Here is a 25,819-nt window from a genome sequence, read left to right on the forward strand (position 1 = left end):
AGAGAAAAAAATGAACAAACATAAAATCTACCTCTGATAAATCTGGCAATTTTACACAGCAGCTCTGCAACCTCACTAAATTTCTTTTATGCTATCTGTATGCTGGGAATTATCATCTTACGAACTTGATATGGTTATTGTGAAAATTAAATGACAAAATCCACTTAGAGTAAGCACACACAATTCAATGTTTGTCACATAGAAAGAGCTTTTATTATTTCCCTGATTTACATGTAAAAATAGTATGTACTTATATAAACAGACCAGTTTCTCTTCACATAAAAAAATCAACCATTTCAAGTGGGAATTTATGTGAAATTTGAGTTTCTTTAGAAAAACTTTAATATGGAATGCACTAACAAAAAGATCTAGAGGTACCTTTTAAATGCTATCATTAGAATTAATTGTTAGAATTAACCATTATTAAAATTAATTGATAACACTCTTACCTGTATTTTCTGAAGACTTGTTGAAACTTCACTAATATTTTGAGGTATATCAAAACATTTGGCAGTAGTGATTTTTGCATTAACCAACCACTGCTGGAAATCCCTCAAGGCTTTTTGAAATCTTTGCTGTAAAATCTGTTCTTTATTCTGGCAGCCCTTGGATGCTTGCAAACAAAGACTGAAAAAGTGATTTGACAATTTAATAGAGGAAAAAAATTGATAACATTGATTAAACTAATGTTTGATGGAATCAGTTCTTAGAATGTGTACTTATCTCATTTATTAATGCACTTAATGCTTAATTAATATCATTTTGAAATTATACCTTAAAATAAACCTCTAGCTTCTAATTTGTATAAAAATATTTGGAATACCAATAAGGTCCATGCTCACCAATTATATTCTTTAATTAAGCCAGAAACTTTCCCACTGTATGAACTCAGGTCTCTGGAAAATCGACAAAGTTCATTCAGCTGAGACTTGAGATCCTCTGTTCTAGGCTCTGCTTTTTGTAGAGCATCTAGTATCTCCTTTTAGGAAATAATAAGACAGAGAAGGGAGCATTTACATTGGGTCACTTTCATATCCTCATACTACACAGGTATAAATCATATGATAAATTATTAGTGAGGGAGGAACCAACACAGTAGATTCAATAAAGAAATGAGGCATATTTTCAGAATTCCTCTTATAAATAATAGCACTTAGCTAATTTGTCTCCTTTTCTAGTTTTCTAGCCATGCACAGACACTATAGCATCAAATATTGTAGAGTAGCCAAATGATTAACCGGCCAAATGACTGAAAATGAAACAAGAAAAGAAAAGAGAAACTACATTGTTTAAAAATAGTCTGACTAGGTCATTGGGAGATATATATATGGATTAAAATGTACATAGCAATTGATTTGTGTAGCATATACAGGTAACATTTATGTTAAGAATTTTTTATAATCAACAGGTCTTATTTAACTACTAATTCATTTGTTTCATAGTTTCATTCATATAGCCATCAAATATTTGCTAAATACATGCTATATGCCAAGTATTTTGCTGGATTCTGGGACCCTCCCCACCCCCACCTGCCCAAATGAAGAAAGGGAGACTCATGAAAAACAGTGTACCTAATCCAAAATAAATTCTTAGGAACTGAAGAGTACACCTCTGAAATCAATGCCATGGTCAGCTGAGTTACACAAGGTGCTTTGCAATCAGAGTGTTCCTCTTACAGAGTTGTCACAAGGAGGAAATGAGATCACGAGTGACACACACTTAGCACAATTTCTAACACACTCAGTGCCTAATTAGTGAAATCGGCAGGAAAATGACTCTTGAATATTTAAACACTGTGTGGATAGTGCTATCACCAAAGCAACCAAATAAATTAAGGAGGAGGGACAAAAAGATGAGTAACTACTCAAATAGCTGTTGCTGTTACTATTATTGTTCTCGGAGATATTTATCAAGAGATGGCCCAGATCTGAAGAGAAAGCACATCCCTCAACAAACCAGGTCTGTGTTGCACCCTCATCCTGGTAAATGGCACCACTGTCCTCCCGCGGGTGTAAACGAGAAGACTGAACAGGATCTCAGCCTCTCCCTTTGTTTCCCTTCTCACTCCATGCAAGAGACACCAGTCTAGCCTCCTCTGTGCCTTAGCTCATTTCATCGTGCCCGTCTTTGCCTCTGCATGCTGACTCTCACAGACCCGTGGACATCGCCATCATTTCTTTCTGGAATGGCACAGAATCCTCCTAATTTGCCTCCTGTCCTCTAGTTTCCCTCCTGTGATTTCTCATCCCTTAGTAACGTGGCATTTTGATGCTGTTCCTCTCTCTGATCTGTCCAGTCAAGTGGTAATCATGCCCCAAGACTCCGCTCAAATAATGATTCCTCTAGGGCTCCTCTCCCTCCCTCCCACCTCTTAGGGATTCTTCTCTGAGGACACAGAACACCTTACAGGCGTTCACCAGGATGAGCAGCCCACTGGCTTTGTACCTGTGTGTCTTGTCACCTAGACCGTGGCCATGGGAGCAGGGAGGGTGTTCTCTTGGTCTGTCAATTCTTTATTTAGCTCAGTGTCTAGGCTACAGGAGTCTAAAACATTTTTATTTATAAAAATTCATAAGTAATAACTAGATAGTTTCTGAAACTCCAAATGCTAAACTAGGAACAATTTGTTTTATGTCAGATTGAACCTTTTATTTAAGGGAGAACATTATAAAACCTAAAGCAACTTATCTCATACTAAAAAAGTAAAAATACTGAGATTCGAGTCAGTCACTCATAAATTTGAGATGACATTAAAAATGAAAAGCTTTTGACCAAAACTTAACATTTAAAAAATTTCTATAACTTCAACTTAAATTAAAGCATGCCAGTAGAACTTTTTCATTATGTAAATATTGAGTTTTTCACTTTTGATTTGGTTACATGCTAGAATGCATTTTTCCCCTTTATACAGCTTAAGAAAACTGCTATATTTCCAATACTAATAATCCAATGAATATTAAGATAAACAAGTTTTACAAACACAGTAAACAGAACTTTTTGCCACATTGTATTATATAGTTTATAAATCATCTGTTTTTATACTGTAAAGGATTTCTTGAGTGTTGTCATTTAATTGCATAAAATAAATTCTTGTGATGATTATTGTGATTGTCACTGACAAGGCCCCCCCAATAGCAAAACAATGCCACAAGAACCCTGGCAAATCTACTATTTTGTAAACATAAAATAATAGTTATAAAATAATAATAATTGAAATACTATCTCTACTTTTAGATAAAATTCCATTATTAAAAATAAAAGAAAATATGAATGTTGAGAGAAAATGTAGTGTTGTCATCAAAAACATTGGCCCTAGAGTCATATCTGGAAGTGGACCTAAGCAGAAGGCCGATATCCTTGAATTGTTAGAACAACTATAATAAAAGCTCATATTTACTGTTGCATTATCATGTGTATTTTTATAGGGCTGACCTATTATTTTCACTAATAGTATCCATGTAAGAAATAACAGTAACTGAGAATAGTATTTATAACCTAGGTAATAACTAAATCTTTCTTTTTTAAAAATTTCACTCATATTAATGAAATGGAAAGGAATGGAAATGAAAAGGTGCCAAAATAGCATAACTGATTTTTTCATATCAGAACCACATGGAACAATTACCAACTTCTTTGTCCCTGTCTCACAGAACTGATTTCTAAGCTTTATTCTGGTGTGTAAACCCAAAGGACAGGAAATGCATTAGAACAACAAAAACAAAAAAACTAGAAACATTATAAATAAAACAGCATAAATAGATAATTATAAAGTTTTAATTTATGGTGTGCTAAATTTGTTTCAAATACTTGGTTTAAAACAAGGCAATGCTGGAAATACTACATGACTTTCTTACTGGCTGGAGCTATTTTGAAACAATTATAACATAAATAGAAGCAGAGAAGTTTACTTTAGTAAACTTCCTTTTAAGGACCTCCATGATTCAGGGCATTATAAAATTGCAAATGGTGAAAAGGCTTTCAAAGATACCATTTAACAGTAAAAAAAAAAAAAAAAAAAAGGAAAAAAATGCCAAGCTCCTGCCCATTCTCCACTATCCCTGGTGTATTTCCCTTTCTCACAGTTTGAAGAAGCTGCCATTAGTTTAAAAAAAAAAAAAGCCAGGAAGGCAACAGGGCGCATGACGTAGGTGTTCGGTTAACGGGCTAATTCAAGTACAGCTGTCAAAACCACACAGAGGAGCGCTAATCAGGAAGAAAACTATTAGTTGTGCTTTAGCAGATTACCAAATGAGTCTTTCAAAGCTATAAATTCAATCATTTAATTGCTTGAAATAGTTAACTGGCAAGGAAACAGCTATGACTCTCTTGTCTATTTATGCCTCAGCCCACAGGCTATTTTTCAGACTGCATGGCTGAATACAGTATTACAAATTCTTACACCATAGGAATGAAAGTAAAATGTCTCCACGAACAATAAATGTTTCCTATGGCAAATAATAACTCCTTCTTCCTCAAATCTTTCTTTTTACAAGAGTTTGATTTATGAGAAGAGGAAAAAGATCAGACTTTGTAAATTTAACTAGATAAATACTTCCTCCAAGTCTGAACATTGCATGTTTTTAGTTAGCATGAAATTTCTTTTTTGTTTTAAAGTAACAGTGAGAGTCAAAAAAAATATTTTTAGCATAACCACCAATAGAAAACAGGAAGCCAACTTACTTGTCCCTTGTGCCAGCATTCCACTATCTCCTCATCCGTGTTCTTGCCTTCCAGGAGGGTTAACTGCTGAGCCCAGGTTTTCAGAAGGGCACTGAACTCTTCCAGGGCCTGCTCGAGCTGAGCCACTTGGCCTGAGAACTCCTGTTCCGAAAGGGCCATTTGGCTAACCAGGTTCTCCAAGCTGCTCTGCGTTTGGAACACACTGTCTTCCCACTGCTTCCAGTCGGCGCGCAGGGCCTGCATCTCCGCGTGCATGAGCTCACACCCACTGGCAGTTGTGTTCTGTTTCACTTCAGGAGCCAGCGACTCCACTCTGCTCAGGCGGCTTGCACCAATCTCTCTGGAATCTATCAGCTCCTGTAATGGAATATCGCCATGGTAACCAAGGAGGCTGTGAGTCACTTGGGCTGCAAGTTTCCAAATGTGTACAGAAGGGGACCCTGTCCTGCTAGGAAGTTTTAGCAAGTGTGCCACAAGGAACCCGAATCAATTCCTCTACCCACTCCCAAATTATAATAGCAGGGAATTATCATCGCCAAGTGCCGAGGCTTATGGCAAAGATGACCCGAGAATTTGCAACATCTTGAAACAGATTAAACAGGGACCCCGAAATCAGGCATTGTTTCAACATATGAAAATGTTTTGATAGTGACTTAAATATTTGCCTGTGGCATACTGCCCCTATAAATGATTGAATTTGTATTTCCCCCTAAGTGCATGGACAAGTGAATAAGGATTACAGCAGAACTGTGCTCTGCTCACAATTTCCACATTTCATCTTCCACAAGATAGGGGCTTAAATCGCACGTCCGTCCCACCAGGAATCAAGCTGACTCATGACAACAAAAGAATGAGCCCTATACAACTTCAAAAACTTCAGTACCTTCACTAAACATTTTTATAGCAACTAAAATGAATAATTCACAGACGTACTTAATCAAAAGTTTAAATTCTAGACTTGGGTTCATTTATTACTATTATTTGTACCTTTTAAAAAAACTCGCTAGAAATTTAACAATCTAGCTATAGTTTTAGCCTTAAAGCACACAAATACTCTAAAGGACAACAAGATAAAATTAAATATGCATTGTTACATAGGTAGAATAGTGGTATTTCTCTCTGAGAACAGATTATTTTTTTACTGAAATTTTTCTTGATAAAATCATCACCTGGTGTTTACATATCCATTGCTAAAGCCAGGATTTTGTTAAAATTAATATAAAATTATGACGTCATTCCTGGATTAAATAGAAGGAAAAGATGATTATTAGGGACAAAAGAAACTTCAAGAAGAAAATCATTTATAAATTAGCAAGTAAAGAAAAATTGGGATGGTAAATATAAAGTATGCCTAATAAATTATGTTAAGCATAAAGAATGCCTTAACTAGTCTATATAATAGTGTTTGTATTTCATTAAAGCAGCTTGAAATAAATATTTCTCACAATTATATGTAATACAGCCACATTTTAGCATAGATCATTTGAAAGCAGCACAATCAAATGAAAATTCTTATGCACAGTTAGCTTTAATATACATATTCAGCCTTTTTTAGCAGTAGGATTATGAAAACTATCCCTTTTTTCCAATATACATGGTAATTACTGAGTTGATGAAGAAAAATATACTTTTTTAATAAGTGCTATGTCTAATAGATTTAAATACTTATAATAATGTGACTTTATGAGTGAATTCAGTATCAACTGTCAAAACTCAGTTTGCCAAAATATTCTCTCATGCATTTTCCCAGTTTTCTTTAGCATGAAAATGGAACATTTCAATATTTGCAATTTCTAATTCCACTCATCCAGATTTTGAATAAATCTGGGTTACAATAACCCATCATTGTAAAGGGTTTTGAAATGACTTTTGTATATATTTTCTTATCTTGTGTTTAAACTCTTTAAAAATATTATATACACACACATACATATGCACATTTATACCCTCACACACATACATGTTTTGCTTTAGAGTTGCCTTTTCTCAGTGGTTACTCCTGGGGATGGGGTGGGAATGGCCGAGAAGGACAGAGGAGGTGCTTTGCGTATTCCCTCCAAGGTTTTCTCCCCACCTGAACTTCAGTGTCAGCCTTTGACAGCCTTCACTTACTCCTTCCCAAATTCCAATTTCTTTCCATCAATTTTTTTCTCCTATATTTCTTTTCTTTTTTGGAAGCATTTTATAAAACCTTTTTTTAAAGACATTTGGCAACCCATGAAGCAGTCTTTGTAAAAGAATTATCTTACTTTCTCATATTAACTTTTCAAAACACTAGTCCATCTTTGCCACTCTGTATTCCTCATCTGCCATTTACTCCTAAATCCACGTAATCTGGTTTGTCACCTCCCCTTGCTGTGCAAATGGTTCTCAGGGTGGTTGCCAAATAGCCTGTCAAATCTCGTGGGCATTCTTCCATCTTCCTATCAAGGGCAGCCTCCTGCTGCATCTATGATACTGACCAGCTTCTTCACCTGGGGTCTCAGTGGCACCACACCTTCCTAGTCTTCCTCTTATTGTTAATATTATTTCTCCTCTTCTTTATCTCTCTTGTTTTCAAATCCTTTTCCTCTGTTACCCCCTAAATGTCGGCAGTGCTCAGGCTTTGGTTCTGTGCCCATTGTTCTGTTTGCTTTATACATAAGTCTTGGTTTCACCCACTCTAGCGGCTTTATGTACAAATTATATGCTAATAATTTCCAAGTCTGTGTCTTCAATCTAGCTTCCTAACCTGAAATTCAGGCTTGAATAATCAATTGCCTCCTGGACATTACTACCACCTGCCAGTTCAAATTCGATCTGTTCATCACCTAACCCTTCGCGTCTCTCCCTCAGTAACCAGGCTCCTCTGCATGCAATTATTTTCCTCAGGTCAGGTGATGGCTCTACTGAGTCTAGGTAAAGACTTAACCATCACCCTTGACTCTTTCCACCTTGTCACCCTGTAGCCAATTAATCACTCACTTACCAAATCCACTGGATTATTTATAGAGTATGTTCTTTGTATTAGGCATGATGCTAAATGTTTTATATGCAAGATCTAATTTAGTCCTGAAAACAACTCTGTGAGGCAGGTACTATTTACTATTTTTATTCTTCATTTTTTTTTAACCAATTAAGAGGTTGAGTCTTGAGGACATCAAATAACTTGCCCAAAAGACACAGCTAGAAAGTCACTGCAGTAGAGGAAGTGTGCAACACCGGGTTTCCCTGATTCCAGAGCCTAAACTCTAAAAATATAGTGAGCTATCATGACATTTAGTGTATTATTAGACATCAGTTTGTGCATTATTGCTCCTCACTAGACTGTGAGTTCCTTACGGGATGCATAGCACTGGTTGAATAATTAGACAGATGGGTGGATGGATGGATGGAAGGACCTATGAATAAATTAAAATATTACTAAGAAATATACCAAGGAAGTGTTTTAAATAATCACATAGAGAATAAGGGCTTAAAAAGTGACTTTATGTGATTATCTCAATTAAAATATGCATAGCATTGCAAGAATTAAATAATACTTTTAAAACACTTAGAAGAAAATCTTCAAAATGTAGTTATTATTGTTATCATCAGCTATGATTTTTATGACTTGTATGTTCTGATCTTGGAATAAAACACAACTTGAGTTTTAAATTCCTGACCATGATTACATTATTTATTCCCAACATTTTCTCATCTAAAACTAAACCATGGAAGATTTCATCACTGCTTCATTTTTTACAAAAATCCATTATTTTTTATGGGGATAAATGATAGCAATTTAATATTTAAGCCACTAGAAATATACTAAAAGATATGGATACATTCCATTTTTGAAATTTCCCTTATAAGGAATAAACTAGGTAATCATTTTAATGTCCTTTAAAGTACTGTTTCCTATACTGTTCTTGGACTGTTGGCTAGGATAGCAGAATAAAACATCTAGAATGACATTTCCCAAGTTATTGTTAAAATATCTTTAAGTTATAAACTTTCTTCCACTGTGCTAGAAAATGGTATCTGCTTTTGTCAAGCCCACCAAGCCAGAGCGTATTTCTTAGTGTGTCTTATTACAGCAACAAAAACATTTCCATACAGAAACATATATAGACAATGTTGCATTTTGCTCACAAGTGAAAAGTCTTTTGAATTCTTCTTTAAAATCTTGTTTATGTTTAGAACTGATGAAGCATGAGGTAATAAACACCAACAAATATTAATAGAAAATAAGAAGGAAACATTTTAAATAAAACAGAATCTCATATCCACCAAATCTTTATCAAAAGTATGTTATACTCGAGAACCAATGAAACAGTGAAGTTATATCTGTCCATTTCCTCACCTTAATTTTCAAGAGCTTTTTCTGGGTGGCTGATGAGTCTTCAGACATATCTGACCACCGGTGCAGTTCTTCCTTTGCTGAGTGGAGCCAATCCGTGAATTCCTGAACTGCATCGAGATACATTATATGGTCTTTCACAATCTCTTCCACTTTTCTCATTTTCTCCTAGTAGAAAAAGACAAGACTGCTTTAATAGGAGTCATTATTGAGAACATGAAATCAGATAAGACAGCAGGCTTGATATAGGTCTCTTGATATATCTCAGATTTCATTCCTATTCTTGAATTTTCTCTGAGTGTAATATCTTAAAAAGAAACTATCAAATCTTAGTTAAACTGAAAGGCTTTGAAGAAGAACCATTTTTCCTGTAAGTTTACTATTGTCTACTTTAGCATAAAAATCTATGCTTAATGTATGTAAGGTAACATTTCTGACTGTCTACTTAATAATATAATAACCATTCTTAGTATTAAAGCAGTTATTTGTGTTAGCTTGGTGTACAGCATTCTGATCAGCATTTTAGATGCATTTCTTCATTTAATCCTCACAACAGTCCTGTGATATAGATACGATTATTGTTATCGTTTTACAGAAAAAGACAAAAACCTACAGAGGTTAAGTAATGTGTAATGTGCCCAAAGTCACACAGTCAAAAAGTGTCAAAGCCAGAATTCAAACTTAGGTCTTTTGACCCTAGAGTCACAGCTCTCAGTCACTACCAAGATGAAAATGAAGATAAACAGCACATATGTTAATAATTGTAGCATCAATAAGACAAAGTTCCCAAAAAGGCAAATCAAAGAAGACAAAACAACAGTAAAAACTCTTCCTTAATTTCTGTAACATTCACAAATATATAAAAGAAAAATCATGAAAGAAAAAATAAATATTCATATAGAGAACTGAAAAAAAATTGATATTATATGAAGGAGCCCATACTTTGGAAAATAGAAAAATACAATTTTTACCAAGATGAGAAATGAATACAATACTTTGTATATGATTGAAATCTGGGAAGTAAACAGACTTGCATTTAATATAACAAAAAAAAGTGCAGCAAAAGAAAAAAAAAACCTTCAAACACTGACATTTGATGCTCAATCTTACAAAGAAAATAGATGGGTTGATGAAAAAAGTGGAAAAAGACAAAAAACAAAGAATAAAGAATCATCTTAAAATTTTAGAGACAGAAAAATGCCTGAGCATTCATAGGTAAGAAATGATATTTATGTAATATTTATTCACTAAATGTACAGTTTTAGAGCAGCCAGTTCTCCAATAATTTAATCCACAGTTTATTCTTTACCTGAGCCTTGAAGCTTTTTTTTCCTTTTTTTTTTTTTTTTTTGGTATAAAGCACTAACCTTGGCCACAGTCACTATATCATTAAACTGTGTTTTCAGTTCCTCTTGAGCTGTGTCCTTGAAAGACTCATCCTCAGTCTTCTCGTAGAGCTCCCTGGACTTTGCAGCAAGGCGGTGAAGGGCTCTGACATGATCTTCCGCCTCAGACAGGATGGACTGAAAGTGGTCCAGCAGGGAGAACTTCTCCTTCAGACCCGGCTGCAGTTGTAAGGGATGCTCTACGTTTTCATCCGCTGATTCCATCCACTGTTCCAACTGGTTTTTCCTCTCTAGATAGTCATTCCATTGGCCAATCACAGACTCTAAAGTGCTAGAATTAATGTCACATGTTATAAAAATGAGTTATTTTGACATCTCTACCAAAAACCAATTACAAGGTCATCACACATCCATGTAAATTGTTTTACTAAATGCTACTGTAAGTGATGAAAACTGTTGTTTTTCAGTGCAGGGAGAAACACTACTTCCCTGATCCATAAGACTCGTAACACTGCTCCTTCAAACAAAGTCAATCTGTGTTAAAATATGAAGGCAGAAGCTGTAATCACACATGCATCTGGAGATTTATCTTCCACATGCTATTGTCTTAAGTGAAAAGATGAATTTATCTGTTATGTTGTTAAAAATCAGCACTGGAATATCAATTATACTTTATTTAGTATTTATCCGTTCTTAATATTCTTGGGCTTAGTTGATCTTATTGAAATCAGATGGTAATTACTTGTTGACTGGAACTCAAAATTCAAGTATTCTTTCTGGGTAAATAATATCATTAGATTGATTTTCATTTAGAGATATTATATATACATATATACACACATATGCACTGTATATATATAGTGCTTATGTATTGAATATGTGGATGAATGCTCAAGTATTTGTAAGAAATATAGTAATAAATATAATAGCTTTCCAGATAGTCAAAGAAAAGGCTCTCTAGATGAACATTCAGAAAGAAAAATCCCTCCATTATTCAGCTTTACAAACTGCTCTAAACTCATCTTCAGTGATACTCCCTCCAAACCTCCCTTGCATACAAGCCTATGATCCTGGAGTTAAGATCTTGTGGTAAATGTACTTCCAGCATTTGTTCAAACCGTTGCTTTTGCACCCATAGGAACTTCATCATAGAGACCTCAAAGTCCTATCTGTTCCTCAAAGAATTTTCTAAAAAGTTCAAATCAATGCTCTTTCTCCAGAAGTCATCCCAGACTCTGCATTCTTCTATAGCCTCATAGAGTCTTTTGAAAACTCACAGTAACACAGTCTGAGTCAGAGTTTTTCTGGAATATATCCTACCCTTGCTTCGGAGCTCTTAGAGGGCAAAACCCTTTGTTTTGTTTCATTATTTTAACACAATGTGAGCATTGCCACTGCTCAATATGTAGTTGTCAAATTTAATTTCTTGCTGAAATAGGAGGATCAGGGATTTGAGTTCCTGTATTTAATATTTTATTCTAACATCTGAAAAATATTCACCCACATTCTTTTAACTTTTAGGAAGCTGGCCTTGGGAAGTTTAGTTCATGCTCCAGCAGTCTACTGGACAAGTAGATGACTACAGGATCTGATTTTTTTCTTGCTGACCATTCGAGTTATTACTAAGATGCAGAGTCCTGCTGACATTGACAGTCACCACCCATGCTCCGTATTAAAGGAAAAAAAAAAACCTTCCTGCTGGATGTGGTGGCTCATGCCTATAATTCTAGCACTTTGGGAGGCTGAGGCGGGAGGATTGCTTGAGGCTAAGAGTTCGAGATCAGCCTGAGCAAGAGGCTGAGGCAGGAGGATCGCTTGAGCCCAAGAGTTGGAGGCTTCAGTGAGCTATGATTGTGCCACTGCACTCCAGCCTGGGCGACAGAGCAAGACTCTGTCTCAAAAACAAAACAAAAAAACCTCCGAAATTTTAGTTGCAAGCAGTGCTTATTGTTTACCTTATAGTGGATAACTGCAGTGGTTTTTTTGTTTTGTTTTGTGATGAACTTCAATCTTCTGTTCATCTATTGGTTGTGATCACATTGGAGACTCACTTTGTCAGTGTCTGACAGTAAATATAACCTTCAGAATATGGCTCCTAAGATGTGCTTTTCTGACTAATGGTCATTTGTCCACCAAGCTGGCCAGATAATTTGTGGATACTCCAAGAGGGAGGGAGGTGGATATCTTCCATTCATAAATACAACAATAACAACAAAACACCACCAGATATAACTGTCAAGATCTCTACTTCCTCCTCAGTGTTTGGTACAGTGCTTTCAACAGAGGCTCTACGGCTGGGCTCTGTTCTGGCTGGGCTGACTGTTGGTTGTGGGACAATGTTCCACACTTTGCAGGATGTTAGCTTCCCTTGCCTCAGTCACTAAATGCAAGGGATATCCCTATCACAGTGACAATCAAAACCACCCCACACATTTCCTACAACCCCAATGTGGGTGGTATTATTACTTTTTCTTGAGCAACAGATGTATACTTAAGCTCAACAGTCACCACCAGCTTAATTTCCTATATGTTCCTTTAAAAAACTAAAACTGTTTAAAGGTATTAAAGAACCACATATCATTGCTTTGACGACTTGAAATGATATATTTTCCTGAGCCCATATTATTTGCAAGATTCCATGAGAGATATGAGAGGAGATGTAAATATTAAAAAACAAAAACAAAAACACAGATACAAAACAAGCTAACAAACAAAAAACAGTCTTTGTCCTTGGAAAGTACAATGCAGGCAAAGACAGGTATGCATACAACAAGCTAAAATAACACGCTTCGTAATTCCACCCCAGGATCCCTCAACACTGGCCATCATTTTACTAAGGCACTGGGTTTTACTTAGGCAAATAAACACTAAAAATAGGCTCTGTACCTCTGAGCACGGAGGGAGGAGCTCATGATGTCAGCCCACACGTCCTTCAGGGTCTCCAGTTGGGTCTGAATCACCTTCTGACCTTCTTTGTTGCTGCTTCTCAAGGCCTGTTCCCCTTTGCCAATGGCCATGTTCAACTTAACTTCGCCTTCCCCTTTCATCAGGAGAATGTCCTGGGAAGCAAGGAGGAACCCTTGTCAGTAGGAATATAAAAACCTTCTACTATTTTTTAAAATGGCTATGTTTCCCATAAGAATTTAGGTAGGGAATACTTCACTACCCATAAAAGGAAAACAACAACAAACTCCGGACCCTATTGCAATATAGCACTATCCTTAAAATCAGATATCTGGGAGTCTGGGAGACCAAGATTAGCTTCAATTTAAATTCTTAGAAAACTTTGGGCCACTAGCCTAGAAATTATAATTTTATTGACTTGGGTTTCAAAGAGTCAAAAGAAATTATTTTGAAAGTGAAGATACACCTGTCCAAAACCCAGCAGTCCCCTAATTCCTCTCTGTCAAGGTCACCTTCATTGACTACAGTCTGGGTTGGTGATCTGCTCTGTGATTTCAACACCCCCTTACTCGCTTAGTCCCAGCCCCTACACGGGTGCTGTGCTGCCAGTGACAACTGGCAGGTCGGTCTCTCCTGCGGGATCGTGAACGCCTAGAAAACAAGGCCTGACTTTTACCTCTGTATCACCAACCTGCATAGTGCTTGGAGCAGAGTGCAAAGTATTCAATAATGTTTGCTGAATATTAAAATGAAATTAAAAATTATTTAAATCCATTAGAACAGAAATTTTCCTTTACAAAGGGGAAGAAGGATCCCTCCATTTCCTTCTTGCCTGATTTCTCCATTTTGCCCACATAATCCTCATTTAGAGGCTCACAAAACAAATTAAGACCCAATCCAAACACTTCTGAATCAAATCAATGTTCAGCAGCTGTAGGTGTCTGGCTGGTGCCCCACATACCTGTATTTGCGACAGCCGTTTTTCCAAGGTGTCTTTGCTCCCGAGGGTGCTCTCTGCCCCGGCCAGTCTGTCCTGAACAGCTTTCACCCAGGACCACATGCTCTGCAGCGCTTCCTCCAGGGCTTCGTGCTCCTGCAGGGCCACCTGGCAGCTCCGGAGTTTCTCTTTGGTCATTCTGAGTAGGTTATGGTAGCTCGTGAGGAGCTGGGAGCACAGGCGTCCTTCTTGCCCAGCTCCGTGGCCTTCTTCACTCAGAAGCTGCCCTCTCTGGGAAAGCTTATCAAGAGACTCTCTAAAAAAACAAAACAAAACACACAGGAAAAAAAATCTTAATTCTGACATTCTGGAGTGCAGGGGAGGAGTGGCAAAGGATTGTTGACATTGGAGCAGTAACCAGACACAAGCTCATAGCTGACATGCCTTTAAAATAAAGATGCTGGGACCGGGCTGGCTACTTGCACTCTCTTATGGGCTCTCCTAATGCAGCCAATACATGTCAGGGATGCCATGCAGTCTGTGCAGGGCCTGCATGCAAATAGCAGTGATAGAATTACCGTAGTAGTAGGAATTAAACTCAGAAGTGGGCCTGGCTGCGTCTTTGAGCTTATTTCTAGCATCTCTCCATTCTTACTGCTCTAACAATGAAAAGCTCCCTGAAATCTGCAAAACACTCGGCTGTTTTGTACAGACATGGAGATTCCTCCTTTGTGAAAACCCTCCTGCCCTTCTCTGTTTCCTTGCTAGTTGCCCCTTTAAAATTCAGCTCAGGCACCACATCCCCGGGAAGCATGCACGCCAACGCAGGGAGCGCGGAGAGTGCAGGACCCTCGTGTGTGCCCTCTGCTCCTTGTCTTGCTCTGACACCTCATATACCATCTGTGCTGATCCACAAGGCTGTCCCTTCCAGAAGCCAGTACTGTTATAGTCAACTTACAGTCCCAGGATCCAACACAATGTTGGACAAAGTGGGAAAAAAAAGTTTCTCTCAAAAGGCTATTTTTAAAAGTGCTTTAGAGTTTCCGTGTCACTCTTGGGTATTGGGTTCATTTTAGTTTGGAGCTATGTTAATTAGGTTGTGGGAGAAACTGAATCGCTAGGTAGCTTGGTCAGTTTCATTCTATGTTAAAGTTCTGAATTCTTACCAGCACGTCTATCAGGAAAAGCCCGGGATACCAGCAGGGAGAGTGAAAATGTCTTAACACAAACTGTTGTGACTACTAGAAAAAGAACACAAACCGAACCTCCCACAAGGTCTCAACTGTTTGTTTTTTGAGCAGCTACCATGTAAACAGCATCCTATGGGCCACCCTGAGATGTACAAAGAGTTGCACACCATTACACCGACTCAGAAAGACATTTGTTATACTTGTGACCTGTTTGGTGAGTCAAGAGGTGGCCTCAGCGATGATATGAGTTAAATAATAATTCAAGACAAGAGATTTCCATTGTTACTACAAGATGAATTGCTTAACGGATGATAAAAATTCAATGCGTCTCAAGCTGGGTAGTTTTATACAAGGCATCTCTCCCCAAAATATTTGAAGTATTGGAAATATTATGATGAAAAAAATCCAGAAGACTGGAGGAGCAAATAGTAAGCAAGTGAGAGAAGTCAGGGGACCCAGTTTGGGAATCTGAGTGATCAACACAAGTGCATTAGGGCTGTCCCAAAAAGCGGCCAGTGTGGAGGGAAAGAACCCAGAAGCCAGACCATGTAAGGTCTCCTACATCTGGTCCTGGAAAATCAGAGAGTAAAACTGCAAGGACTATGTCTTCATCAACATTAAGAAGCTGAAATTATCAGAAAAACAATGAGAAATAAAGACTTTGAATTTGGTGTTGAAGGGTATTTGGGCCACTTTTTCTCTAATGCAGTTTTAGAGTAATGACGGCCGAAGTAATACACAGCAAGGGAAAGAGCGGCCTGCGGGGAAGAAATGAAAGCAGAGAACATGCAAAGTTATTTATTTATTTATTTTTGAGACAGAGTCTCGCTCTGTCTCCTGGGCTAAGAGTGCCGTGGCGCCAGCCTAGCTCACAGCAACCTCAAACTCCTGGGCCCAAGCTAGTCTCCTGCCTCAGCCTCTCGAGTAGCTGGGATGGTCAGATGATGCTATTATTCTCTTAATTCAGTGAATATTTTCTATTTTTCTGGCACTATACCAGACAATGGGATGACAAAGATCTAAAGTCCCTGACCTTGAGGAACTCGTAGTTGGAAGTTGGGGTGCACAGAGTAAACAAAGAGTTTCAGCACAGTAAGCACTTGTGGAGATAGGACCAAAGCGTTCCAGGAACATTTTATAATAGTCGTCACACCAGCACACCAACAAGCAGCTGTCAGTATGTGCTCTGCTGCTCATTTGTCTGCATGTTTGTTTTTCAAAACAAGGAATACTAGGTAGGCATGTCTGACCAAAAAGAGGCCTCGGTGGAAATGAGGAATGACTATGATCTTCATTAGGCGATTTTTACCCAATTGTTGCTGATCTATCTGATTGAGCAGGGGGGTGCTGTCTCCTCCTGCTTCACACACAAGTGCACCTGCTCTTTAAGAGGACACTTACGGAGCCCCAATTTTTTGGTCAAGCCGATGGAAAATTTTCTATCTTCTGGTGGAGCAAAAGCAACTGAAAATGCCAGTGGTGGGGCACCAATTTAAAGGGCAATGCACTGAAAGCAGTAGGGTCAAAAGCACAGACCAGAGAACTTTGCCTAGGAAAGGAGCCAGAAACGTTTTCTCAGAGGGGAGCAATGAAGAGATACATATTGCAGTGGAGAACAGGAGCCACAAGGAGAGTAAGACTTAATGACTGTAATACTAAGAATATTATGAGGACAGGTGGGTGGGAAATGGAATGCGAGGCTGAAATGTGTGAAGAATATATGGAATTTGAGGTCTACGGCAGTAATTTGTATCTTTACGGTCACTGTGAATGTGTGGTTTTCTTTTCTTCATATCAACTTCACATTATGTTAACTGATCCTCAAAATAACCCCAGAGAGGAGGATACAGAATTATTAACACCATGTATGAAGGCTGAAATCCAGAGTCATAGGAGGTAAGTGATCTGCCCAATTTCTTGAGCAAAGAGAAGTGGGACTGGAAAACAGATGTCTACCTTGCACTTACCCAGCTACCATACTGCTGTAAAGAATGTAGCATGATCACCTGTGTTCTAGACATTCAAGGACAGGGACAAACCGCCATCAAAAACCAATCAAATAACCAACCAACACCAAAACAAATAACCAACCAACCAGTCTACAACATGGTGGCAGATAAAGGACCAATTCCATTTGTGGATCATACCTTGCAGCCAGTAGTTCTCCCAGAAACATTTCAACTTTATGAACTTCATTTTTCTTCTCAGGAATGTGCTGTTTACTCTCTCCCAAGTTTTCTGTATTTAACCTTTCTTCCATTTCATGGATCCATAAGTTTAGTTTTCTGTGCTGATCCTCAAAGCTAAAGAAAAGAAAACACCTTATATGCTTGTTATGATAAGTAAGTTCTACTAGCTGAGGTCACAATGTCTTTTATATGGCAATTAAGATCTCATGAATTTTCAAGTTATGAAAAAAATACCTCAAAAATAAGCCCATCCAAATTATTACTTATTTCAGTAACAAAGTGACAAATCATGGTAATTTCTTTTGAGACTGAAGCAGAAAAACGATCACCTCACTTACTCGAATTGATGTCATAGCTGGTAATTGCTAGCAAGATCACATTCCCATGTCAATGTGCACTTAATTTTGTTTCTTACTACAAAGACCTTTGAATTGAGGCCAGTGGATAAGTGGGGCAGTGGAAGCCCAGGAAAAAGAGGAGAAAGTGGTCTCTGCATCTTTATTTCTTAAGAGAATTTGAATATAGCACAAGAGCTCTAAGTTTTAGAAACTATGTAAACTCTCCAAGAAAACTGGGCAAGAGTCGGGCAAATTACTCTACCACCAGGAAGGCAATTTGATTATACTGACATCTTTGCTGCCCTAAGTAAAGACTGCTTCTCCCCTTCTAATTGTATATTCACACTCATTAACATAAATTAATATTACTGATTTGAATCTTGATCCCTAGAATTCAATAGTTGCTTTTTTCCATGACTCTGTCCGAGCAGAAGTGGACACAAGAAAAAGGCTAGGATAATCTAAAAACTGAGGTGTGAAAGCTCTAATATCTTTAGTTAACCAAATAGACAAAAACTATGTGTATTTATATCATTTTCAATTACTGGTAAATATAATTGCTTAGTTTTTTTTCTATGTAGACAATAAAGCCAAATGATAACTTCAGAGTCTGAGCAATGCATTACTTTCCTAGTACTAACTTGTACTTAAGGTCAAAGTTTATTATAATTTAAACTCATAATTTCAAATATTATTTGTTTATTTACATGACTCTTTTTCTTTAAGTCTTCAAAAACACATTCAGTGTATGATGAAATCTACATTTATCAAAACAACCTACCTCCCAAGTTCTGAAGCACAGTCTTGAAGAGTCTGTTTGTCTTTAAGGCATTGTTTCAGAAATGCTTGAAACTCTTCATTAGCCTTTGTAATTTGTTCCTGAATGCTACTGACAATTTGTTTAGACAAATGTGCATATAAAGTCTGTCCTTCTTGAGTCACCACATCAAGCTTGCTCTGCCCATCACTGACTGAGTCCAAAATGTTCTGTTTCAGGAAATAAGGGTAATATAAAATCTTTGCTATTATTCAGAGACCTTAGTGCATGGGGACATTCATTACAACTGTGGGCTGAGACAGAAAGAATAACAGAGTTCAAAGGAAAAAAATGTCTAACAGGGTTGGAGTGAGAATGATGCATGCAATTGGATATAATCAAGGCCCCTCGTTGAGGATGGTGCCAGCCAGTCACTGGTACCACGGAGGGCAAAATGTGAACAATGTCAAGCTGGAAGAGAAGAGTTCTCATCAAGGTCTTGTTCTCTAACTCTCCTCATTCTCACCGTCTCAACCTGGTCCAGGTTCCACTGCTTCTCACAGTTAGAGTGCTGTAACTCTAACTGGTTAGCTGCTTCCAGCCCTTTCTCCTCCTCCTCTGATCCACCCTGAACACAAAATCCAGGCCTCAGGCCCCTTCTTTCTGTGGTATGCACCAAGATCTATGCACAGCCTCAACAAAGCTAAAGAACCCCAGAATTCAGTGCCAGCTCTGCCTCTCCCCAGAGCTCCAGAGTAGCGTGTAAATTGTTGCTCAGATGTTTCTTTGTGGAGTTCACTGCATCTCAAGGTTAACAGGAGACAATTGCACATGTGAATTCACCACACCTCCTGCAAAACCAGCTTCCTTTGCTATAACAATATTCCTACCCTGACTTCTAATATAATGAGTTATCTACATTATTTTTATCACTCATCACACCCCCAAACCCTCATGGTCCTTGTTATGTTAATTTTTAATTTTTGTTTTTTAACAATACTCAACATAGTGCTTTGCTCAGATTGGCTGCTTGAAAAACTTGGTCAAAACCTCATTTGAACCTATTCCTCTATAAATAATTTCTTAACTTGCTTCACCATGGCCTTCTCTTTCCTGAATTCATACATTTTTCACAATCAGTAAAACCTATAAAACCTGTAATATCTGTTACTTTAATCCTATCTCCACATTTAGACCATAAGTTATTTAAAAAACTACAAGCCATGTCTTCTCCTTCTTTTTAAAACTCTCATATAATAATGATATAACATAGATAGAATTATTTATGCTTTTACTTCTATAAAAATTAAATTAGGTTTAGTTTTGAATGAATTTCAAAGAATGGTCAATAGGCTAAAAAGAGAGAAGAAAGGAATTTAGAAATTCTCTAGCTCCAAACTATTTTTTTCAATGTACTTTTCATGTTGCCTAGCTCTCTTTTTGACTCAATAAGCCAAATTCTGTTAGGGAAGAAGAAAGGATGGGCTCGAATAAGAAGATTTGAAAAACATCATAATTTAGGTCTGACCTGAAGGCACTCGAGTGCAGGTTGGGAAAGAAGGAAAAGGATGCCAGCTTCCATACCTGAAGGTCATGCAGCTTTGCCTCTAGCACTTTGCTGTCGCCCGTTCGATCTGATGATTCTTTTGCTGCTGCCTTTGCTCCTGAAAACCATTCTTGGAATTCCTGCATGGACTCTTTTGGAAGTAACGAAAATCAGGAATAAATCTAAAACATCGAATGAGCTTCCAGGATTACCACAATGAATTATTTCTGGCCCTGAGGCCATCTCCTCCTGCCTTCCAAAATATTCCAGAAAGAAAATGATAATATAGAAAGTAATACAGCATGATCTACAACCCTGACTGTTCATGGTAGGACTGAGAAATTATCTCAGAGAAAAGACTAAAATGTGTGTTCCCAGAATGTCTGATTTTCCATTGTTTTTCTTTCTTTCGGTGAAGAAAGATAATGAATTGACTCAATACGTAAGAGTGCAAGGGGAGAAACACTCCAGGGACGCTAAAGCCATTTTTACGGCATGGGAGGAACCACTTCCCCTTCCTACTAAGTTGACCTGGAGACTCCTAATGCATCCACATCAGGGCACAGGCACAGCTGGGTGGCAGCGGAGGTGGGGACAGGATGGGCAACTCCTGGACTGGGTGGCTGCCACTGTTTCACAGCCTCTCCTAACACCCAAGCTTATTGTGTCACTTCGTCATGACATAAAACACTCCAATAGTTACTTGGACAGTGGCTGCCGGCCACTTAAATAGTGGAAGTCATTTTCCACACACATGAGCTATAGGCAGACAATCCAGATCAAATTCAGAATCATCAAATGGTGGACTCCTGCTTTCCTGGGAAGAAAGAAGAATTCTGCATAGGGCAAGAGGCCTGAGCAAAGCACTTCTATTGCTCAAATCTCAAAGCATAAATGAATTTAAAATGATATCCTTCTGGAAAGTTTTCTCAAACTTTTGCTGGCAGTTTCTAGGCAGCATTTGGTTTGGATTCTGTCTTATAAACAAACTATTCATGCTAAGGCCCGTCAGAACTCACCATTGAAGTGTTTTTCCAGAGAATCCTGCAGGCTGGCCTGGGTTTTGGAGCACAACTGGCTCACAGCTTCGTGTTTCTTTATCAACCCAGTCATGGCATGGCCCAGGGTCTCCAGCTCCGCCGAGTGGTACTTTCGGCACAAGCTATTGAGATTTTCTTGGGTAGAGCTGATGTTGCCTTGCTGACTTTGAAGTTCTTTTTGTATATCCTACAGATTAAAAAAAGTACATCATGAAGAATATTCATCACATTCAAGAGATATACTCCATTTACTCCACAATGGTGGTTTTTTTTTTTAAATCTGAAACTGATGCTTTTGAATCCACTCAGTAGTGTGTACATTTTGGTGGGACTTTTTGCGTATTTGTGATAGATCTATATTGCTTCTCTCAGGATTTTGCCATTTCTCCTTAGGAATAAACAAGGGTTGGGAGGTATTTCAAGCAAATTGAATAGGTTCTTATGGATCCCAGTCCATGATTTTGGGTTTAGTCACTTGATTAGAAACTGTCTCAGTTCACATTCTTCAACAGGCCACTTGAGCTTTGTTTCAGGGTCACAGGTCACATCAAAAGCACCAGGAGTTAATGTCAAAATATATGCCTTTATTCTCAAGTACAGCAATAAAATATGCCACAAGAGAACAATCTGCATATGTTGCAAAGTCAACTCAATGCACATCCTTTACAGAAGTTGATCAGGCATTTCACCTATTAACACAGACAGACAACATGGAAGTAGAATGTTTTCTCAACTCCTTTCTCCCCCCAAATGTACTGTTCTCTAGATGAAAGAAGTCATACTAACCAATAAAAGTAACTAAGTGATTAAAAACTATCTGATATCCAAGTTGAAAAATTCATGAAAAATGAAATATTTCTTCCATAGTCTTCACTTTTTTACCAAAAAAAAAAAAACCCCAAAAAACAAAAAAATCATTACAGCAATGCATGCTTTCTGTTTCTAGAGTATACATCTTTGATTTCTTAACATCTGCATTCAGTTCTTCACCTGTTGTTTACTTTGTTGTGTTCAATGTCATGAATAGCTGGTCTGCTGTTAACATGGGTAATTGAGAGCAGAGGTTATATTTTTTATTATACTCACCACAAAACGGGAGAACTAATATCTCTATTTGAATGGAAGCACTTAATGATAGTTTATTACCTACCTTCACTTTTTTCAATCCCTCACAAGTCTCAGTCTGGGCACAATTCATCAATGATTCTTCCACTTTTGTCAGCCATGTTGTTATGTCATTAATAAATTTCTCCACTTGTGTGCACTGAGCAGTGAAATCTTTCAAGGTTCCTTTTGCTACTTCAGTTATTTCTTTGGCATGCTCCAGTTTCTGCCTTAAGTCTGCTTCAATAAACTAAATATAAAGCAAGATTTTATTAAAATCTGTGAAGACCAGAACACTTGTTCAGTAGGAATTCTGTTCACATCCAGTTTGTCAAAAACACATCAGCTTTACCAGGAAGCCGGATCCAATACTAACATCCCTTTTCCAAGAAGAAAAATCAGTGGGCACCATTGTCAAACATATTAAGTGATGGGAAAATAGAAAGAGTAAGGATCACAGTTAATACTAGGTGTAAAAGTGGCAGTTTTGACTGAGGTTCCAGGGAAATGTGAGATCACATTCTGGAAAGAGGAAGACCTACACACAGGGTCTAGCAAGGAGGTGACCAAAACCTATTCTCAATTCTCCCTGGAAAGACCTTTAAAATATATTTCAGGAGCATTGACTTCTCTGGCCCCCTAGTTGGTAAAAGGACTTACAGTATAAACTACAAAACAGTCTCAATTCCATAATTCAAACACCCAGGCCTATTTGGTAATCAAAACTTTGACCCCCATATATGATAAGATCCATATGTCTGCTTGGAATTATGATGATCATGATGACAATGAGGACATATAAAGATATATATTTTTTTGAGAGAGAGAGAGAGAAGGAAAGAAAAAGAGAGAGAGAGGTCCCAAGAGACACAGAGACACACAAGAGACACTGATGGAGTGCTTACCTGAAGGTCTGGTGGTGTTTCCGGATTTTTAGTTAGTTCTTTAAGATCATTAACTTTGGAATACAGTTCTTCCAATCTCAATGTTTTGTTTTTAACTTCTGACTGCCAAAATACAAGACAAAGGGGAGAAGCTTTGTCTAATCAAAAACACTGACGTGCTTATATTCGGCACTCAATAATTTTGAGAACTAACTTTGCCAAAATACCCCAACTTTAAGCCAGTGTAAAAAAAAGATCTCTGTTTCCTTTTCTGAGGGCTGTCATTATTTGTGAATGTGGAAAAACATTACAATTAACGTTCACTTGGAATGTGAGGGAGTATGCAGAACTTTCTTTCTCTCCACCCACTTTTATGAGAAAAAAGCTCCTGGAAAAAATTAAACACTAACCAAAAGTCTTGAGTCAGTGGAGATTTTCAATAGGCTAACCGTCATTTATTCATTAACTTTCATATCACTGCCTACTACCGCAGCATGAAACTCTTAAAGAAACATTTCAAAGAAATACACATTGGGAATGTAGACTATATGTAACATGAAAGAAACATTTCAATAAAACTTGGAAGGATATTAAAGCAGAAATCAAGTTAATTAGACAATTGCCATATAACATTTTGCCTTTTTTTTTGCACCAACACTAACATAAAAAATAAAAAAGAACAATCAAAGAATCATTTTGAACAAATTAGATGCTTGTAACCTTCATTAGTTATTTGGGGCCACAAAGGATCATTTAATTTTGGTGTTTTGTGGATACTAACAAACCTTCTGATGCTTTCAATTCAGAAACTAATTTATTTACTATATTTATGTAGAATAATAATTAGGAAGAAATAATTTCTGAGTAGTCATTACCTTTGTTTTTAATAGAATTTATTTAATTGTAAATTTATTTATAGTTTAATTTTAATAATAGTTGCTTATTATTTTAATAAGCAACTTTAATAATAAACACTTTCACAAAGTTCCTAAAAATTTAACAATCAACTTTTACAGCTGGTACAAGTTGGATCCAATACAAGTCACTGTTTGAACTGTGATGTTAATTTGACATCAAAGATAACAACTAAAGAGACTGTAGTATCCATCACCCTCAACTGTACTTTCAGTCTGAGTCATTTCTTCTAGTTCTGATTGTCTTAGATATCAGAATTAGATTATAAAATATCTAGAAGGTTCTCTGGGTCAAAGACAGCTAGACAACTTAAGTAACACAATTCATTCACCTATGTTTTTTCAGACTAAAGCCATTATCTTTTCATGCTAGTTCCCCTTACCCTGCTTCATTTTTATCATAGTCCAGTTACTACTTGGCATTTTATATATAATATATACTGCAATGTAAATTCCATGAGGGTAGGGAAAAACTTTCTTTTCCTATTATATTTTCAGTGTCTAAAACAGTGTCTGACATGTGTTAGGTGCTCATTAAGAATCTGATGAATAAATAAATAAATGAATGCAAGAAATAGGAATCAAAGGAATTTAAAGTCAATTCGTGACTAGAGACTCTCCACAGAAGCCTGTGATCTCCAATCTCCAATTTTCTTCCATTTCTGAAAAGGAAATGGAAGAACCCAGCATAATAATGGCACATGGTAAGTCCACAGCAAATAGTGAAGAAACATAGATAGTAAATATCACTAAATTATAAATACTTCCAATTTGGTTTGCAAGTAGGAAGGTGCCATATTTTCAGATAAATGGGAAAAATTATAGATTTTATGGGCTTTTACTTTTCTACTAATACTTTAAATGAAGAGCCCCAACCAGGAAGTGATAAAAATGCAAAAATACCTCTTATCCATAGCCTATTCAAGTTTCAAGTAAACAGGAAAATATAGTTAAGAGTTTTATAACACTCTTACGTGTCTCCAAAAAGAATGAACTTAAAAAAAAGACAATTTTGTTCATATTCTGGTCAACAATGTACCACAAGCTCCCGTATGTAGGCATAGTCAATTTACCTCAAATTCTTTAAGAGATTCTTCGGCTCTGAGGCTGTTATTCAGGTTGCTGACGCTTTCCGCCAGCTGTGGGACAGAGTTGTTTGACCATCCCTCGATCTCATCTTTACTTGAAAGGACCTCATCCCAAATGGACAGGCTGACCCTCAGCCTCTCCATGTTTTCTTCAACTCTCTCTGATAACTAGGAGGGAAAACAGAAGCCACGGCATTAATAGTCTGAGGCCTTACAGTGCTCGTTTCCCCACCAAAGTACTAAAAATGCCAGCACCTCCTTCCTTCATCAGAAAGTTATATTCTGACTGACAAAATTTTACAAAAATTATTGTAAGTTAATGAGTGCACCTGATTCATGTAAATGCCAACAAATACATAGATTGTTTCTGTCATTGAGAGAGTGGTCAGAATTTCTGAGACATTAGATTTTCATTTGTAAATTGGGATACTAACAACAGATCTATAGGAATCTACTGTAGTATACTCACTATAAGGGTGAATTCTACAGGATCAAGGTTTATCTAGGGCAATATCGTATTTATTTTTGAAAGTAATACAGTAAGCACTTTTAATGCTCAGGTATAGCAATGGGCATTAATT

At 37.2% G+C, this 25,819-nt stretch overlaps 1 protein-coding gene across 1 annotated transcript in view; it reads right to left on the minus strand.

Moving 5' to 3' along the window:
- SYNE1 (spectrin repeat containing nuclear envelope protein 1) overlaps positions 1-25,819 on the minus strand; it is a 427,753-nt gene that overhangs the window by 213,777 nt on the left and 188,157 nt on the right. The window contains exons 43-56 of the mRNA XM_045544593.1: positions 25,224-25,406; positions 23,258-23,359; positions 22,399-22,602; positions 21,228-21,435; positions 20,247-20,359; positions 18,687-18,892; positions 17,526-17,681; positions 14,213-14,504; positions 13,234-13,406; positions 10,369-10,678; positions 9,005-9,169; positions 4,681-5,037; positions 843-979; positions 450-627 (exon numbers count right to left, since the gene is read on the minus strand). Of these exons, the coding sequence (XP_045400549.1) occupies positions 450-627; positions 843-979; positions 4,681-5,037; positions 9,005-9,169; positions 10,369-10,678; positions 13,234-13,406; positions 14,213-14,504; positions 17,526-17,681; positions 18,687-18,892; positions 20,247-20,359; positions 21,228-21,435; positions 22,399-22,602; positions 23,258-23,359; positions 25,224-25,406 (2,784 nt within the window). The remainder of the gene's footprint in view (positions 1-449; positions 628-842; positions 980-4,680; positions 5,038-9,004; positions 9,170-10,368; positions 10,679-13,233; positions 13,407-14,212; positions 14,505-17,525; positions 17,682-18,686; positions 18,893-20,246; positions 20,360-21,227; positions 21,436-22,398; positions 22,603-23,257; positions 23,360-25,223; positions 25,407-25,819) is intronic.

This window comes from Lemur catta, chromosome 2 (assembly GCF_020740605.2).
Source record: "Lemur catta isolate mLemCat1 chromosome 2, mLemCat1.pri, whole genome shotgun sequence".
NCBI classification, from domain to species: domain Eukaryota; kingdom Metazoa; phylum Chordata; class Mammalia; order Primates; family Lemuridae; genus Lemur; species Lemur catta.